This window comes from Lepus europaeus, chromosome 3 (genome assembly GCF_033115175.1).
Source record: "Lepus europaeus isolate LE1 chromosome 3, mLepTim1.pri, whole genome shotgun sequence".
NCBI classification, from domain to species: domain Eukaryota; kingdom Metazoa; phylum Chordata; class Mammalia; order Lagomorpha; family Leporidae; genus Lepus; species Lepus europaeus.
The window spans coordinates 67,246,214-67,266,332 of NC_084829.1; the positions used below are offsets into that span (position 1 = coordinate 67,246,214).

Below are 20,119 nucleotides of genomic sequence, written 5' to 3' on the forward strand. Positions count from 1 at the left end.
AGGAGTGGGTGGAGGGAGCAGTGGGTGAAACTTTCCTGGAGGTTAAATAACCAACCATGTATTGAGACCTATAAAGTGACACTCCAAGGTTAAAATAATCTTCCCTTATAAATTGGCATTGATTTATGTAATATCTGCACTGGAGCCCCGGGGCCTCAGTGCCTCAGCTGGCAGCAGCTGCAGCGGTCACAGCCCAGATTCTGCTGAAGCAGCTTCCCAGGAGAGGGTGAGCAGCACGGCACTCACGCAGCCGCTTCCCGCTCTAAAGCTAAAAGAGCTATAGTTCAATGTCTCATCCCCGGAATCCTCAGCTGCCTGTTGATCTTTTCCCCTACAATGTTCCTATGTCATTGGGATGGAGTTCAACATAAGACACGCTCTTCCCTCCTAGCACACATGAAAAAGGGAAAAGAAAAGCCAAAAAGGAAGTGAGATATAGAGAGACAGACCAAGGAGAGAGGTTGGGAAGAATATACGTGCATAAATATGTTTATGTGTGCTTTGCATGGCCACTTAGGGCTGCAAAGAATAAAGGTGGAAGATTTCTCTCTCCACCACAGCACAGCGTGCAAAACAGCTGCTCCCATTCTGCAAAATTGTTTGCAAAGAAGCAACAGTGCTGAGCAGATTCTTTCTCATAAGAAAAATCAGCTCGTGATCCAGCCAACTGGTATTCATTGTCTTCAGCCCTAGGGATTTTAATAAAAATTTGATAGGGTCTGTCAACTTCTAGAGCCATCAGCTCCAGAGGTCCTTATAACACCCTATGTGGCAAAAACAGTGTTATCTGTGGAGGCCAAATACTGGTAGATTTTACATTTGATATTGTTTTAAAGATTTACATTGAAAATGCATAGTTGTGTTATCTTACATCACCACAAGGTCTCAGCTGGTGATTGATGCTGTGCCTGCCAGCAACCGATTCTAGTGTTCACTTCTCCAAATTGTTAATCCAAGAAACCCAGTTTGCTAGCAAAATAATCTATTTTTTCTCTCGTGTGTCAAATCATAACTTCATTTTAATATCCACAGACTAGAAAGGACAAAATCTTTATCCCAATCAAATCAATGTCTTTGCAAGCAGTGAGTTAAACCCAAAGACAGTATATAAAGCAGCTAAGAGGCCTTCCTTGCCGACACCATAAGCAACTCTTCCAGACCCAGAAGATTTAGAAATACACCTTAGATCTTAACTTGCTCTCTGTCTCTCTCTCTCTCTCTCCCTCTCCCCTCATCTCCTCAATTCTCTCTCTCTCAATACTCTCTTTCTCTCTCCCCCCCCTCCCAATATCTCTCTCCCCACATCTCTCTCTCCACGTCCCCCCCTCTCTCCTTTACTCTCCTCCCCCTTTCCACCCCTCCCCCCTCCTGTCTCCCCCTTTCTCTTTCCCTCTCTCTCTCCCCGTGCCCAGGATCTACTGGTTTTGGGGGAACATTGTGGAATTAGGCACAGACACAAGAACTTTGGGTCCTGCTTTGATTATTGAGAGCTCCAACATTCATCTATGCCCTCCTCCCTTTTATGACTCACCATACTTGGGACTTATAAAATGTTCTCCTGCCAGCAACTGTGAGGTTGGACTTTGAATCAGCCTTGGATTTTTTTTCAACTGAGCACATCCTTCTCAGCCACATAACACGTTTTAACTTTCTAGGGCTACCAGAACAAAATATCACACACTGAGTGGCCTAAAAACAAATATCTGTTGTCTCATAATTCTGGAGGTTGGAAGACAGCAGGACCATGCTCTCTCTGAAAGCACTAGAGAGGGATGGATTCCAGCCTCTCTTCTAGCTTCTGGGAGTTCCTTGGTCATCAACACAGGCATTATCCTTTTGTGCATGTGGATCAGGAGCCTACCCTACTTCCTCTATGGTCTCATCTTAATTCATTAAATATGCAATGATTCTATTCCTGAGTAAGTCTACAATCCAAAGTACTAGCAGTTAGACTTCAACATTAAGGGTTGGGGAAGACAGAGTTCAACCCATAGTAGATACCTAGGTTGTTTTAACTTTATGTTCCCCATACCTAGAATGTTATGGCAAGTTCTCCAAGGGCTGAACTGGAGGATTTTCATTGACCTCACATTCTGGGAAGGAGTCCAAGTTTTTGGTTTCTTTTTATTCATTAAGCCATAGGAGATTGCTGATATTTCACTCGTGTGGTGGGAGGGTTCCAGAAATGGCCATCTCTTAGAGCTGAACCCACACATATTTAGATGGTTAGAGTAGCCTGAGTCTTCCCACTTGCCTGACCACAGGTTTCAAACTTCCATTCAGCATTTCCCAGAAGAAACAAAAGAAAAATGTTGACATCCCAGACTGCTTGAGATGAGCGGGAAGATTAGTGATCCCCCCCCACCACGAAGCATACACGCCATGACCCTCACTGCTTCACCACAATAATTTTTAATGAAAACTGTACAATTTATTTATTTAGAAGAATTACAAGAACTCTTAACATGCCAACAGGATATAAATTAAACAAGTACAAATAGAAAAGCATCTGAAGCAAAGTCATAATTCCAGAATCACATACTATGTCTCTTATTATTTCTGCAAAGCCAGTAATTATCTAGTGCCATTGGCTTGGGGAAACTGGAGGAGGGAATCTCATGTGTCAGTGAACAAATGCTACTAAAGTTCAACTTTGAATCTGCCTCAAGTATTGATAACTCAGGAGTGGAGACATCACCAGAGGCCCCTGAGGGCCTTAATTAGATAGATTTCCTGGCGGAACCATCAAGTGAAGCAAACATAGGTGTTCTAATAGGCAATATAGGGCCCTGTTGCTTTTCTGGGTGTGAAAGCTACCAGAAAATCAACAATCAGGTATATTGCTAGAAAAGTATGGTTCAGTGTTGCAGAGGCATTTCTTCATCCTAACTGCAGCATCTCCGATGCTCTCTAGGTGGTTGGGGGTAAGGTGGGCTGCACCGGGGTATGCACTTACTGGAAGCATTTTGCATACTTTTCTGCTGTGCAATGAACTGGCAGGGGCCTTCCAAGCCAAAGACCATCTCTGTGCAATTCATATCTTAGACAAAAGTACGTTCAAGTTTCTCTAAAAGTGCCCTAACATGAATACAGCTGAGGAGAAATGTTGATGTTTTGTGCATATTGACTGACACCATGACCAAATGACTGGTATTTTCAGGAAATCTCTAAAATTTTTGTTTCTGTGGAGTTTGCATTCAAGCAACTGATGACTGTTCATGTATGTGTGTATGTCTCTTAGAGTTTTAAATGTGTGGTGATAATTTATAACTTAGGATTTTGAAATTTTTATCTTCAATTTAGAGATCTCAAAACAAAGAAGGAGACATACTATTTGTCACAACATCAATAATAATGTCAATTATCAATTGTTTTTATTTGAGTAACACAGATCGCATGATAACACTTAAAATATCAAACTATGGCAATGGTGATCAGGATGTGTTCTATGTATTTTGGTTCTTTAAAAATCTCTGTACTTTTAAGATTTCTACTAATGTGTATTTTTAATCTGAACAAACTTTAGTGAAAAAAACCATATGAATTATAATTATTGGCCTATCTACTCAACAAATATTTACTGAATGCTTCTTATATGTTAGGTACTGTGCTAGGCATGGGATATTCAATTCCAGGTTATTATGGAGCTAAAATTCTAGTGCAAGAGATGAAAAACATGTAAACAATCACAAAAAAAGAAAACTCTAGGAATTAAGAAGGGAAAAATGCAATGTGTAACGAGAAGATGCGACAGGGAAACCTATACGGGAGACCCAGAAGAAGCTTCCATGAGTGACTTGTTTATACATGTGGCCTGGAGGGTGACTAGTTGCTGACCAGACTAAAAAGTGGGGACCACAAGTGGTAATCTAATGACAAAGACAGGAAGGAGATTGGCCCATTTGAGGATCAGAGAGAAGATTGTTAATGTTGGAATTTCTGTCAAAGCATGGTGGCCCACAAGACTCTGGGTGTGAAAGCCACCAGAAAATTAACAACAAGGTATATTGATAGAATGGGAAAAGGAGCCCAGGTCATGCCTTTCAGGTTTTGAAGGAAGAATGGTAGCCTTTCAGGAATTGAAGGCAAGTCATAGAAATGGAAGAGATTTGAGGAGACAGAGTCAACCTTGATTCTGCATGAAGAAACAAAGATGAAGGTGTTAAGAATGATACCCAGAGTAAAGGAAAAGAGCTCTATGTAAGGGAGAGGATGAGTCCAGATTTTTTCTTTCCTTGATTTTTTTTCAATTGTAAAGTAGAATTACTGATCATCCTAATATGATAAATAGCACAGATATATTAAGAAGTTATTATCATTCCTCTACTTGTAGACTAGCCATGTTAATAGTGTGATGTGATTCTCTTTTTCTCTCATACATGAGTATGTTGTATATTCTAGGTTTAGATTTGAACTTGTTGAATATGAATTGATTCTAGAAGTTAACAACTGAATACATCAAGCAGAAAATTATACATATGGGTTTAAAACTCAGAAGGGAAGTATTCACTGAGTAAACAAATTTGCTTTTGTGTAAATGATGCCTAAGCCATGAGAATAGATATGAGTGCTGGGAAAAAGCATCAAGTCACAAGAGAGGAGAACCTAGACAGCAATTCTGAGGAAGTCCAAACTTTGATAGATGAAGGAGGAATAATAGTGGCCATTGAGATAGGAAGAAAACTGTAGAGTGAGATATCATATAAGCCAAGAGAGGCAAATGCAGCCAAGAGGTCAATTAATGAAGAATGCATTAGATGTGTAACAAAGAGATCATGAATAGCATTAGAGAGCCATTGAAGTAGAGTGGTTGGGGCAAAAGCCAAATTGCTCTGAGCACGGGAGTAAATGGGAAATGAAAAAGTGATGTCGAAGCAAAAATTTTACCTCAGGAAGCTAAACACGCAAGGAGGAGGTTATTCAAGACCATTGCAATGAGGGAGACAAGCCAGACTCTAAACGCAACTCCAATGAATTGAAAGCTGGAGGGTTTTTAAGTGCTGAAGTGGGAAAGAGGGCACAAGATAGAGTAGGCTCTTGTGTCCATGGATTCAACCAACCATGGATCAAAAATATTTTTTTCTAAAATGTGTCTGTACTGAACATGTGCACACTTTTTTCTTGTCATTATTCCTTAAATAATACAGTTTGACAACTCTATGTAACATTGTATTAGGATATAACAAAGGGTCTTCAAAGTTCATGGAAAATGAATATTGTAAAAGAAACTATACATGGATTTCATTTTTTGCACCAAAATAAACTTATCCTTGTATTCAAATTTTCCATAACCTTTTTGAGGACCTTCATTTAGGTAATCTTAGAAACAACTTAAAAACACATGGAAGGACATGAGTGAGTTATGTGCAAATACTATGCCATTTTATGTAAGGGGCTTGAGAGTCCATAGATTTTGGTGTCCATGAGGGATCCCTGGAACCAGTCTCCCATGGATACCAAGGAATGACTATTTGTGTGTGTTAATGGGTTTTACTCAACATAAAAGCAAGTGTTCTCACATCTCTGTAAACCAAAGAAGGTGTAGAACTTGGAGCAAGGCTTAAGTTAGGCTCCTATACTCATGCTCTCACAAAGGCTCAGAGATAGGGGCTCTATCTTCCTTGATGATTCCCTTTCAAAGGGAGGGCTCCAGGGTTCTTGAGAAAGACTTTCCTGGATTGTAAAACTAACACCAGGCTGTTTAAAACATTTACATTTCAAAGGGAAGCAGAAGGAATTCACAAGTAGTAGTTTCCTAAAGTAAATGCTCTAAGAAAAGGAAGGGCAGAGACTGGATCAGTAAGAAGCCTGTCAGAAGCTGACTCCAGCTGAGGGGAACATTAAGGCCACCTTGGTCAGTGAACACAGAAGCATTAGCTGCCCTTTTGAGAAAATTGTCCACGAATGGAAGAGGAGAGCAGCTCAAATGAAATGAGTATCCAGGGAGCTGTGTGTTTTGTTTGGGTTAAGTTGAAAGAAGGCAAAATAGGTAGGCAGACAGAAAGAGAGATGAGAAAGAAATTGGCCAATTTCAGCTATATTTTACTTAGTTTTACCAAATTGGCCAATTTCACTGAATGGTATGGGTAACATTAATAAGAAAAATCTCCTAAGAAGGCAGAGAGCATGGGATTCAGAGAATTTATGGAAGAAATGGCCACTGGTCAGAGGAGGGACAGCTGGAGCCAAATGTTGCATGCACATTGGTTTATAGATCTAGGGGCAGGAATTTCAAGTGGTCCCTGAGAAATTGCATTTCTCAGTATGGTAACAGGCAAGCTCACCTGCCCAGGGAAAGTAGATCCCCAGCTAGTGGTCTGAAGATAGTAAAGATATGACAATGGTGCAAGCAGCAGGCCAAAGCAGCTCAGCCATAGGGTTGCCCACTGAGGTTGCCAGGTGTGAATTTAGAGTCTGGACAATTTGTCCCTGGGGTGCACTACTTCTCCAGAAGCATCTCCCTGGGAAGTCACAGAGAAGACAGATGGGGTCCCAAAAGTTGGAGTTATTTCACAGACTTTATTTCACAGGAATATTCAGCAAATGGTGAGAGACAAAAATGTCTGCAAAAGTCACACAATCCTTAAAAAAGTGATTACACTTCAATCGTCTGACTACATATGTTTTTTAAGTAAAGACTAAATGCGGTAAAAATAAGTGGACTTTTTTAAAAACTTTTATTTAATGAATATAAATTTCCAAAGTACAGCTTATGGATTACAATGGCTTCCCTCCTCCCCCATAACTTCCCTCCCACCCGCAACCCTCCCCTTTCCCGATCCCTCTCCCCTTCCATTCACATCCAGATTCATTTTCAATTCTCTTTATATACAGAAGATCAGTTTGGTATATATTAAGTAAAGATTTCAACAGTTTGCCCCCACATAGCAACACAAAGTGAAAAAATACTGTTGGAGTACTAGGTATAGCATTAAGTAACAGTGTACAGCACATTAAAGATAGAGATCCTACATGATATTTTTAAAAATTGATTACTTTTGTATGCAATTTCCGATTTAACACCAGGTTGTTTTTTTTTTTCATTTTCAATTATCTTTATATACAGAAGATCAACTCAGTATATGCTAGGTAAAGATTTCATCAGTTTGCACCCACACAGAAACACAAAGTGTAAAAATACTGTTTTAGTACTAGTTATAGCATCATAAGTGGACTTTTTTGACTGGTGCTCTAATTTGTTGTATTTTTACCTAGGGAAATGGTGAACATGGAGCTGGCAGCCCCAAAGGAGAAAAGGTAATACAATTTTCAAGGTGAAGGAGAAGGTCTGGTGTTGAATAGCAACTTGCACATTCACAGGTCAGAGGCAGACCGGCTACAGCAGTAGGTTTGGTCCCTGGGAGGCTGTGCAGCCTGCAGCAGGCAGCAGCCTCCACATGCGGCAGAGGGGGCTTCTTGGTGAGGACTGATAAGGGGCAGTTGGCTACAAGGGAGGGGATGCACCAAGGGGAAATAGCTGTCAACATAAAAGAAATTCAGTCCCAAGATTTGGTTCAAAGTGAGATGTTTCCTAAATCCATGTTGGTGGCAAAAGTTATCTGAAGACCCCTTTGGCAAAAGTGCCTCAGTCTCAGACTCACTGCTTTGTGTCTTTTTAGGTAGCCAAACAGAAGCCATCGTGGGAGGGTTTTCTGAAGGTGTTTTATAATGCGCAGCTGTAGTTTAAGCAAACAATTATTTCAAAACAGTTTAAAATTAAAACACGGATGGATTTCCATTGCTTTGGCATTGTCATCTTTCATTGGTTTAATTATATTGGCTGTGTATGTTAACTGTGGAGAGGACAGATTCACTTGCCCACTCCTAAACAGGTGTCACTCCTGTTTGATTCTGAAATTGCGATGACCTTGGATGAGCCATTGGCAGGAAAAAAAAAGTGTACATTAAATCTACAGACAGAGGTGTGTAGGATGGAAAATACTCTTGAGGGAACGTGGCCTGTGAGTGCTACCTTGATTCATTCATCCAGTAAAAATTCCCTTGATTGAGGGCAGAGTTTTTCAACATCAGACCAAGAAGATAGGACTTCTGTGCCTTATAAATTCTAGCAACACACCTATTCAAAAGATCAGAAAATACTGCTAAAATATAGTCCCTACAGAAACTAGGAGGTATTGACCATTGGAAATTAAATTTTCTACAAAATAACTAAAGAAATAAAACCTTGACATTCTGAAAACAACAGCCAAAAATAATTGATTATCCAGCAATGATAAGCCATTTATGTGTCTTGGATTTTACTGCTAACACGTTAGTATCATTTCCTGTAAGCCAATCACTTACAGAAACCATGCCCCACCATAACGAACGCATTACATTTTAAACAACTACTGGACACATGCGGCTGGGGGAGGGGAAGCAAATGAAAGCCCCAAAGCTTGTCACACAGGACAGCTGAGCAAAGAAGAGAGTTGTGACACTTTTAAAGTATTTAAATGATGATTCATTTCTTGAGACAAAACAGCTGGCTTCAGTTTTGCTATGTTCATTAGGAAACATATGTTGCTTAGGAATTCTTAAGACCTCGCTGATGAGAAATTTGATTCTGTAAAACAGGTGTATTTCAAACTCTAAGGACCTTTTCTATTGCTCAAAATCCTCTCTAATTGCTTCAGAATCTTAAGTGGGATTAGAAAAAGCCAGTGGCATAACTGTTCTGTCTTCCCACACAAATAAATAACCTGGAAGAGTCCACAGGGAATCTGATGCAGTACCTGATATAAATGTACATATAAAATGATTTTTATGATTATAGTTAACAGGGGAAAGATTCTGCTAATAAATAATGCATAAAAGAATGAAAGTTGTTACTAGGAGAATGAAAACAACCCTAACTATACACATCCACCTGGTATCTATTGTGAGTCAAAGTATTCATTTTCAAATTGATAATGTTCTTTGTGAGTTACCATAGTGAAGATTTAAAGTTCCTTCAAGCTGTTCTCACAGGTCTTGATCATGCCTGTAGTGGACCCCAGTGGTGTTCAACTCTGGCTTCACATTAGAATTACGGGGATAGCTTGGAGACAATACCTGTGCTAGGCCCTAAACTACACAGACTGATCCAGGATGGAGTGCTCAGCTCCATTACTTTTCTAAAGAGTGATTGATTGATTTGAAAGGCAGAGATATGGAGAGAGAAGGAAAGGTGGGGGGCGCTTCTGTCCACTGATTCATTCACCAAATGTGCCAGGCCAAAGCCAGGAGCCAGAAGCTTCATCTGGGTCTCCCACTTGGATGACAGGGGTTCAAGGACTTGGGCAATCTTCCACTGCTTTCACTGGTACATTAGCAGGGAGCTGGATCAGAAGTGGAGCAGCTGGGACTTGAGCTGGCACCCATATGTGATACCAACACTGCAGGCAGAGGCTTAACCCACTATGCCAGAGCACCAGCCCCTGGATCATTATTTAACTATAATTCTAATGATTCTAATATGCAGCCAGGAGTGAGAACCATGGTGTGGCGCCAAGATCATTAGCTTTGTGATCAGAAGTTGATGTGGCATTAACAGGTGGGTCCCCTTGGGAATCCCATTCACTTCCCTAAGCATCAGTCACTTCATTTGTAAAATGGGCATATTCATATACACACAGAGTTGATGAGGGGATTAAAATCAGATAAGATCAATTTATCCAAAAGCACAACACCTGACACATATTAAGTCTTTAGGAAAAGTTTGTTCTTGTCTATTCTTGTGAGGTTTCATTTAGCTCTTTTTGGAATTAATCATCATTACCATCCTTAGCACCTGGCTTTGTCCCTCTTGGCATCTCCTGCCATAATTTCAACAGAGCAGGAGCCCAATTTCTGTTGTAAAATAAAATATTTAACTTGATGTAGAATTTAAACACATAAGTGTATGCCAGGGGCCTCAGACCTAGGACAAGCAGATCCAGATTCTGATGGGTCAGAGAGGAACTCAGAGTCACTTGTGGATTTCTCTCTCCTTTACTCAGTGCTGGTGAGAAATGCACAAGGAACGGCAACTTGCCCCTGCCTTTGTGTCCATGGTGGGGTTTGAACACACATAGACATCTAGATGCACAGCCACACAGCCACTTACATACATACAATAGCTGCATATGTGTGTCCATACCCATCCACAAGCACCTGCCATGTCTAGCCGTGCCCCCCAACTGCTTATATGGTTTTACAGACAAATGTGGCCCAGAGCCAAACCCTTACATAACAGACTTGTGGGCAGCCAGCCCAGCAGGTAGACTTGTCGGTTGCCATGACACCAGTTACCATACAAAGTGATAAAGGGACAAGAGGTGTGGGAACTGTAACGTCACCTTCCCAAGTTCATCTCAACTATAAGTGACCCATCATTGCTATGTAAATGCCACTTCTCAGTGCACAGACCAGCAAAAGAGCCTTACCAAATCAGCCTGCTGTTTGGAACCCACCATTACAATGAAGCATGGGAACAAGCCCTGGAATATACATACAGATTATTCCTGGATTAGCAACCACATCCTGCTTCAAGAACACTAAGATACAGTAAGAACCACTATGGAACACAGCTGTTATTAATGGTAAATGAGAGTGGAGATCCCACGTCCTGCATGACCAGCTAATCAGTATTGGAATGCTGATTGCTCTTCTGCAGTGTGCCTGGGACTGACAGGTTGTGATGAAAGGATAGTGAATTCGCAAGATGCTCGAGGAGAACTGCTGGCCTTGTACAAACAGTGGAATAAGGTGGCAGAGGTTCTATGGATTCCTGAGAAAATAACAGATATATTTTGGGGCAGACTTTCAGGGGAGAAAGATGGAGTCTCAACATCAGGCCTTTCAAATAATATCAGAAGTGACGAAATAATGGAGGGCAAATTCAGTTCTTGTCTTTCAACTCATAGCCACAGTGCTAAATCACTAACATCCATCCATCTTAAACATGTTTTAAAAATGATCCCAGGGCTTGTGCTGTGATGTAGCAGGTTAGGCCATCACCAATGGGCGCCAGTTCGAGACCCGGCTGCTCCGCTTCGATCTAGCTCTCTGCTATGACCTAGGAAAGCAGTAGAAGATGACCCAAGTCCTTGGGCACCTGCACCCATGTGTGAGACCCAGAAGAAGCTCCTGGCATCAGATCAGCGCAGCTCCAGCTCCAGCTGCAGACATTGCAGCCAACTGGGGGGTGAACCAGCAGATGGGGAGGGAAGACCTCTCTCTCTCTCTCTGCCTTTCCTCTCTCTCTGTAGCTCTTTCAAATAAATAAATAAATCCTAAAAAAAAAAAAAAAGATCCCATATACGCCTAAGATTCAGGTAAAAGATGCTTTTGTTGCAGAATTTTAAATGAAGTAACAAGGCCTGAAGATTTCCTCCTTGGGGCCTACACTGTGTCGCCATATGGACGCTGGTTCAAGACCCAGCTGCTCCACTTCCGATCTAGCTCTATGCTATGGCCTGGGAAAGCAGTAGAGGATGGCCCTAGTGCTTGGGCCCTTGCACCTATGTGGGAGACCCAGAGGAAGCTCCTGGCTCCTGGCTCCAGGTCGGCACAGCTCCAGCCGTTGAAGCCAATTGAGGAGTGAACCATCAGATGGAAGCCCTCTCCCTCTCTCTGTGTAACAAATAAATAAATCTTTAAAAAAATATTTCCTCCAAGCCCAGCCTCACCCAAGGAGCACAAGGAGAGATGTACTAGTCCTTTGGGTCCTTCCTGTTTAGTGCACCAAAGTCCCATCTCACATTTGTATCAGTCCAAATATGTAGTAGCTATGAAGGTAATTACTCATATTCATCCATATATATTCTCTGACCTTCTCCCTTTGATATACTGCAGATGTCATTGTTATAATTTCTAGACCCTTTCCTCACTTTCTACTTTTATTTTATTAGGCAAGTGTAATTAGTAGGTGCATTTTTCCTTCACACCTTCACACTATGTATTTTAGCTCTACCAGACAAGTAACACGGAGGTCATGCTATATGCCCTAATGTACTTATACCAGCAACTTGTTTACTTCCTGTTGGGGACAAACAACTACTGGTCCCTTAAAGTATTCCCCAGCTTCTCCTTCTTCTGACATTGGATACAATGTGTTAAGTCTGGGGTAAAAGGCTTCTCCTACAGTGTGATAAGTATAAGACAGGTGATACACTAGCGGTTTAGATGTTAGAGAGAAAAATAGTTATATATTTTGCTTTGCTTTAGGACAAAAATGTATATTCAGCATACTATAAATTTCCTGGTCATTATATCAAAGAATGTAGGGAGTATTTACATTTAAAATGTGAGTTAATTTAGAGAAAAAATAAGTTGAAAATATATAGGTGGCATGTGAGCATAGCAAAAATCTGGAGTTGGTATGCAGATTACAGGACTTCAGGAAACATGGTCCTAGAATATGCATATTAAGTCTGCTGTTTTGCTTTCTTATTTTAAAGATTTATTTATTTACATGAAAGGCAGAGTTACAAGGGGAGAAAGAGAGAGAGAGAGAGATCATCCCCAAATGGCCGCAATGGCCAGAGCTGGGCCAATCCAAAACCAGGAGCCAGGAGCTTCTTCCAGGTCTCCCACATGGGTGCAGAGGCCCAAGAACTTTTGCCATCTTGACTGCTGCTTTCCCAGGCACATTAGCAGGGAGCTGGAACCAGCACTGATATAGGATGGAGGCACTGTGGGCGGCAGTTTAACCTGCTAAGCCACAGTGTGGACCCCAGAAGTTTTTTTTTTTTGTCCTGTTCTTGGTTTTTGTTTTGACATGTAGAGTCATAGACAGTGAGAGAGAGGGAGACAGAGAGAAAGGTCTTCCTTCTGATGGTTCACTCCCCAATGGCCGCTACAGCCAGAGCTGCACCGATCCGAAGCCAGGAGCCAGGTGCTTCCTCCTGGTCTCCCATGCGGGTGCAGGGCCCAAGCACTTGGACCATCCTCCACTGCCTTCCCGGGCCACAGCAGAGAGAAGTTTTGCTTTCTTATCCATGTGCTTCCTTGCCTTTCACAGTTTCAATATTACCTGCTAAAAGCTTGATAGGAAGAAAATTTAATACTGAGATCTAAAAGAATAATAAAATCAAGATTACACATACTGTTAGGCCATCACAAAACACACCAAACATCGGAGTAAGGGAAAGGGTTTATTGGGGAAAAGCCAGCAGACCGGAGGGAAAGGGCGAAGAGGGAAAAGGAGAGTAAGAGAAAGAGGAGAGAGGGGAGGAGGCTAGAGAGCCACATGTTCAGGAACAAGTCCTTTGAAAACTTTGCTGGAGGGCCAGCAGGGAAGCAAGAGAGGTGAATCCCATTAGGCTGGGGGTGGGGCTGATACTGGTGGTTGGGCCATGTGGCTACCTGGCTTTCAGCAATGGCGGCGGGGACTAGGGCCTAGGATGTAAATCAGGGTGTAGATCGCACCATAGACAAAACTGTGCCATTTTCCTAACATATACAAATATGTAATTCGAGACAAATTGATAAAAAATATCATGCTGGGGCTGGCACTATGGCACAGTAGTTTAATCCTCTGCCTGCAACACCGACATCCCATATGGGTGCTGGCTCTAGTCTCTATTGCTCCTCATCCTATCCAGCTCTCTGCCATAGACTTAGAAGACAGTGGAAAGTGGCCCAAGTGCTTGGGCCCCTGCACCCTCGTGGGAGACCCAAAAGAAGCTCCTGGCTTCGGGTGGGTGCAGCTTCAGCCATTGCGGCCCATTGGGGAGTAAACCAGCAGATGGAAGACCTTTCTCTTTGTCTCTCCCTCTCACTGTCTGTAACGCTACCTCTCAAACAAACAAAATCTTTTAAAATAAATCATGCCTGTCTATTACACAAAATCACAAAATATACATTAGGATACAAATGTGGAAATAAGCCAAAGATTTTAGGACTATGATGAATCTGTACTTGAAGAACTTTTAGATTCTTGTTTAAGGCTACACTGTAAACAGGCTTGTCCACATAAAGGATCAGATTTAGGGTGTTCACTGCAACTTTGTTTATAGCAAATAAAACTAGAGACAACACAAGTGACTGTCTCTGGGGTTGAGATATGCCTTCATCCATTAGCATATTTGAGTGTTATCCAGCAGACACAATGAAGGAGCTAGATCACATACATCAATGCAGATGGATATTAAAAACAACATTGAAAAAAGCCACCTGAGTATTATATGCAAGATAAAGCTATTTATGAATTTTTAAAAAGATTCAAAACAATGTTAAAATACCACATATGCAGTCAAGGTACAAAACTATAGACTGAAAAGATACTCAGTTCATGAGTGTGGCTTCCTCAAGGGTGACAGTCAAGTGGGAGACATATGAGGTTTCTTCTTGGATGAGAATTTTTTTCATTTCAGTTCAAGTGCCTGATACATCAAGATTTCATGTATCCTACTTTGTGTTTTCTGTATTTTTTTCAGATTTAAAAAATAAGATAAGCAAGAAAGATGTATGTGCAGAAATGTAATGTGAATATTATTTTGCAAAAGTGCTTTGGATGTTGGAAAAATCAGCATTCGTTATGTCCTAGTGGCTGTCTAAGCTGTGGTCACTCAGGGATTTTGGTAAACGCTAAAAGGAAACTCAGCGCTGGACTCCTCTGATATCTGATTAGTGTTAGAGTTCCCTCCTACGAGTATTCTCTCTCAAATTGTATCTTCTGAGAACAGCTTCTATGTCACGTAAGAATCCCTCTTCAAGATTCTTGACCAGAGCGCCATTGACATTTCGAAGCGGCTGCTGTCACCACATTGACAAGAACGCTTTCTTTGTCCACAGGATCTAAGCAGTAACACAAAGGCTTGGAACAGCTGAGGGAGAAATTTTTCTGCCTCTACCAACTCCTCCCACCTAAAAAAAAGAATGTCTGAAGTAAAATTAGCCTGCACGATTGTGTCAGCTAGACAATCTTACTTGTTTGAGATCACAAAAATCCGTAATTTTTTAGTAGGCTAGATCAAATTTGTAACTTTTTCTCCTGTAGGTGTTCTGTCCTTGAAAAACACTTAACTTCTGTTTCACATTAATTTCAAATACCATAATGAAATATTGTGAATTTCTGAAAGTCCTAAAGGCAATGTAAGGTGTTGACAAACACATTATTAAGCAAATAGCCCAAGATTCAGAACTTCCATGTCTCTTGTTCACTGTTTGATAAAGTCTGTGGTTGGATCTGTCCGTTGAAGCAGCGTTGTTCATCTAACTTCATGCAAAATCTCTCCTCTGCTTTTTCCTGAAAGGGTGAAACTGGACTACCAGGATTTCCAGGATCTGTTGGCCCTAAAGGGCAAAAAGGAGAACCTGTAAGTGATAAAGTGTTGAGCACAGAGGAAGGATGTATATATATATACATATATATATATCTCCTTTTATAATATATAAATATATATAATATAGAGAGCAGAATGAAATATGTATATGAAATAATGAAGTAATTTAAAATTTCAATAAATGTATAATCATATATTAAATGCACTTAAATATATTAAATATAATTTATAAAATATATTTAAATATATATTTAACATTATAAATGAATAATATTAAAACAATAAAATATATATGAAATAATGAAGTGAATGAAATAAAATATGTATATATTTTATATATATATAATATAATGAATAATATTTTTCCAAAGCATTCCCAATTCCATATATCTTGGTTGTCTTTTTCATGATGAATGAAAAATAGATAAGATCCAGAAGCAGGTATATGCTTTAGCAGGTACTATGTCGATACATGTATTAACTCACTTAAAAATGTCCTGAGGTAGAGTTTTATCACCTCCATTCTTCTGATGAGGAAAGTGAAGCATAGAGGATAGCAACATCCCCAAGGTCACACAGCTAATACATGTTAGAGCCATGAGTCACATCTTGGTGGACTGATTCTAGAACCTAGGGTTTAAAATCACCCTGCTGACCTGTTACAGTCAAACATTATAGCAAAATGAATAATAAAATCAGCATATCAAAAGACTGGTGACAATGTATCAAATCAGGAGCATTTATCCATTTGATCAGGCACTGTTCTCAGCGTATCTTCTGAAGTTATTTTTCTTTCTTATTTTTCCTAAGATGAAAGTGGATTCCCAAGTCACTTTTTTTTGTAAGATTTTATTTATTTATTTGACAGGTAGAGTTACAGACAGTGAGAGAGAGAGAGAGACAGAGAGAAAGGTCTTCCTTCTGTTGGTTCACTCTCCAAATGGCTGCAAAGGCCGCAGCTGCGCCGATCCGAAGCTAGGAGCCAAGTGCTTCTTCCTGGTCTCCCATGCAGGTGCAGGGGCCCAAGCACTTGGGCCATCCTCCACTGCCCCCTCAGGCCACAGCAGAGAGCTGAACTGGAAGAGGAGCAACCGGGACTAGAACAGACATCCATATGGGATGCAGGCGCTGCACGCGGAGGATTAACCTCATGCGCCAACCCCCCGAAGTCACTTTCTAATATTACTATGGCCAGTTTCTTTTAAAATTTAGTTCTTTGGGTGGCATAAAAAAGAAAAAACTATAATATGATTTATTGTTAAATAGGACCACCTAAAGAGATAATAACGATCCTAATTACCAGAAAAATACTGCCCCCAAAAAAGTAGCCCCCAAGAATCAGCAAGAATCAGGCTTAACAAATGTTTTATCTTTGTGGGGTTTTTAAATTTATTATGTATTTTTAAATCTCCTTTATCTTTTCCTTGCCAGAGTGAATACGAAATATTGGTTTACCAAGAAATATAGGAGGGAGTGGTCACTAAAATGCCAGCATAACAAACAGGAACAATAAGTATTTAATGTTGCAAAGCCAAATTTTCCCTTTTGCTTCAGCTTTCGAAAGTAAGCATCTTTAGTCAGGACAGTTTTCTCAGGCAGCTTTACCATCAGCACCGTAACCTGTGAACCTTGAGGACTGGTACCTGCCCTTAGTATCTAATCCAAGCCTCTATGCAACTGTAGACAGTAACAGTCTTTAACAGGATTCCCCAACTGAGGATTTCTAAGAATGTCTGGGAAATCTTATCTTCCCCACAAATTCAGCCTCCAGTTGCCCCTGCCACCTGCCCACTCCCTCCTGATGTCCCCCGTTTGGGGGTTCTTCTTACCAGCAGGCTGTAGGTGGGCTCCTCTTGGTCTTCACTGTCTCCCTGCCAAGCCTGAGCTCTGACACCCACCTTCTCTAATTTCCAAGTAATACTTGGAGGACCTGACAGTAAGCTTTACTAAACTTTTGCTGGAAAATCAGGAAGTTACAGAGCAGAAAAGAGAAACTTTCATTGAGTTAGAACAGTGCTTCTTAAACACAAACATGCACTTGAATCCTGCTGATTCTAATTTGGTAGATCTAGGATGGGGCCTGAGGCTTGCAGGCTCCCAGATGATGCTGATGCTGTTGGACTGGGAACCAACACTTTGAGTAGCAAGGGTTGGAGGATTTCACAGTTGCCAGGTGTGATAGGTCTTTTCTCCCCTTAAGGGGTCCCCTCTAGCTTTCTTACTATCAACATTCAAGGGCAGCCCTCATCCCACTGAGACTGCCTTTAGCACTGTATTCTTTGTTCAAGACAAACAGGCTGCCTTTCCTACTAACTCTTCTCTTTGCCAGCTCCCTCCTAATCCTAAATTATTCCAACTTCTCCATATATCATTGCCTACTTTCTTCCCCTACCCCACATAAAAAATTACATTATTATACAGAGTGGTTTAACTCTTTGTGTTCTCAACCTTTCTATTCCAGAACACAATCTAAACTTGATTTTGCATAGTAACCAGAGGCCCAAACAGATGGGAAATCTTCATCCAAAATTGATCCTGAATCTCCAATCCTGAGTGGCAACTCTTCAGGAGGCACTTTGTCCCCAACTACTGGACATTTAAAATATGGCTAGATGTGTAATACATGAGAGTTGAAATATTGTTGGGAAATCATCTGGCTGAACTCCTTGATTTTATAGATTATGAAAAGGGGACTATAAAAGGTTTAAGTGACTTGGTCTGCAGAGTAGCCATTGGCACCAAGCTTCAATGTCTGAGTGTCACATGTCTAGATATCCAGGCCCCTGGTTTTGTTTTTTGTTTTCTTTTACAATCATTTACTTTAGTCAATTTGGCTTTTGAATTTGACAGCAACTCTAACGAAGCAATGATATGAGCAATGTGATATAAGCAAAAGAGGCTTATATCTAATTGATACCATTTCCTATCTTAAAAAATAAACAGTTTTTGTAATGAATCCTGAAAAGCAAGAATATAAATAAAATCCCAATCTAATGTGTAGAAATTAACCAGTGATCAAAGATTTGATCATGTTGAACAGTCATGGGGTATAATAGCTTATATTAAGTAACAAATGAACTCTGAAATTTCTGTGGCATAGCTTGAGAAAGGTTATCTCTTACACAGATTATATGTCTGGTGTGGTTCAGTTGAGAGAGATGGGTGGTCTCTCCACACTATACACAGCCCACTGATGACTGTCATGTAATTATGCTCTCAGGTACACACAACCCTCCTAGCGACCACTGCAGGAAAATGACTAGAAAGTGACTGGATGATTTGGAAGGGGTTTCTCATTGCCTTGGTCACATCTGTTCACATTCCGTTGTCAGAACCAGCTGCAAGGCCCTGTGGAACTGCACGGGAACTAGGACTAATGGGAGAGAAGAAAGTGAGCCCTGTGGTCCCTAACACGTGCGACATGTGGCGAAAGCACAGAGGCCCACTTAGTGCTCACTTATCTGTCATGAGTGCTGTCTTTGAGTATAGCAGTCCCTAAGAAAACCCATGGTTGCAAAATCTACCATAATGATTTTTACATTTTCTCTTGACTTTTGTGTTAGTTTTTTTTTAATTTATAGTTTCCATTTTACAACTCAGTGCAAATAATAAATCAAATTATAAAATCAAATCAAACAGACTAAACAAGCTGGAACTAGAAATTAAATAAGACTGCCTGAATTTAAATCCTTGTACCACCTCTTAATGGTGTTGTGATGTTGGAAAAATTATCTTGCTTCTATGTGCCTAGTGTCCTCATCTGTAAATGGGTATGCTGACAGCACCTACCCCACTGACATGTAAGGATTCACTATGTTTAGATATAAAGTGGTTAGAACAGTGGTTAGTACATTGTAAGAATTTAATAAATGCTAGATATTTTTGTATTTGTATGACTATAAATTATCTAATGAACCTTTGACACCAACAATGTGAAGGTGTGTATGACACACTAGAGATGCCATGACAGTCAAGGTGAATTACAACCAAGACTCACAGAGTTTACAGCCAAGTGGAAAAAGGAAGCATAACATGTGATGAATGCTGTTTTAGACAAGTAGAGGGAATTATGACAAATTAAGAGTGACTGAACCTGAGTCTCTTCCTTCATTCTTAAAATAACAATACTATGTTTTAGACAGTATTGCTATGATGTTGGGGATCATGTACATATAACTTCAAGAACAGAAGATAGTAAAAGAAAGCTGGTGTGTGTATGTATGTATGTGGCTGTGTGTTGAGGCTACCTTGGGGTGATAGTAAATCAGTGATGGAAGAGTGTTGGTTAATAATAGTTATCCCCTTGAAACTTCATAAACCCAACAAGAACCATTATCAGTTTCTCACATTTGAATTCTTATTCACCCAGTAATTAACCTTTATAAGTCATTTTCATTAAAATAAAAATGAAAATTAGAAAATTAATTTTAAAATAATGATTCTGCATGTTTACTTATTAAAATGATTCAACTAGAAGAATTGAGATGAATGCTTTTCCATTCAACCCTTTGATGCCATCACTCCTGTTCTGCCTCCAACTGGATGTGTGTGACATCATCTATAACAAGGCTATAGGAAGCTTTGGCCCTGGGAATCATTCTAGTGTGTGAGCCTCTCAGGATTCTCTAGTTGATATTAGGATGATTTTTTCATTGATTCTTTGGGAATATGAAATAATTTGTAAATTAGTTCTCATGAGCTCCTTTTAAACTGCAAGAATGGAGGCCTGAGTTTGGCCAGCAGGATTTATCCATTTCTAGCTTTGGAGACTTCTTTCCTAAAAGTGTTCATAATTGATTCTATTTTCTCCTCATTTTCCTAGGGGGAACCTTTTACAAAAGGTGAAAAAGGAGATAGAGTAAGTAGAT

General features: G+C 40.4%; 1 protein-coding gene across 1 annotated transcript in view; it reads left to right on the forward strand.

The window, feature by feature from the left end:
• Positions 1–20,119, forward strand: part of COL19A1 (collagen type XIX alpha 1 chain) — a 415,287-nt gene that overhangs the window by 289,380 nt on the left and 105,788 nt on the right. The window contains exons 17-19 of the mRNA XM_062187570.1: positions 7,216–7,257; positions 15,222–15,284; positions 20,074–20,109. Of these exons, the coding sequence (XP_062043554.1) occupies positions 7,216–7,257; positions 15,222–15,284; positions 20,074–20,109 (141 nt within the window). The remainder of the gene's footprint in view (positions 1–7,215; positions 7,258–15,221; positions 15,285–20,073; positions 20,110–20,119) is intronic.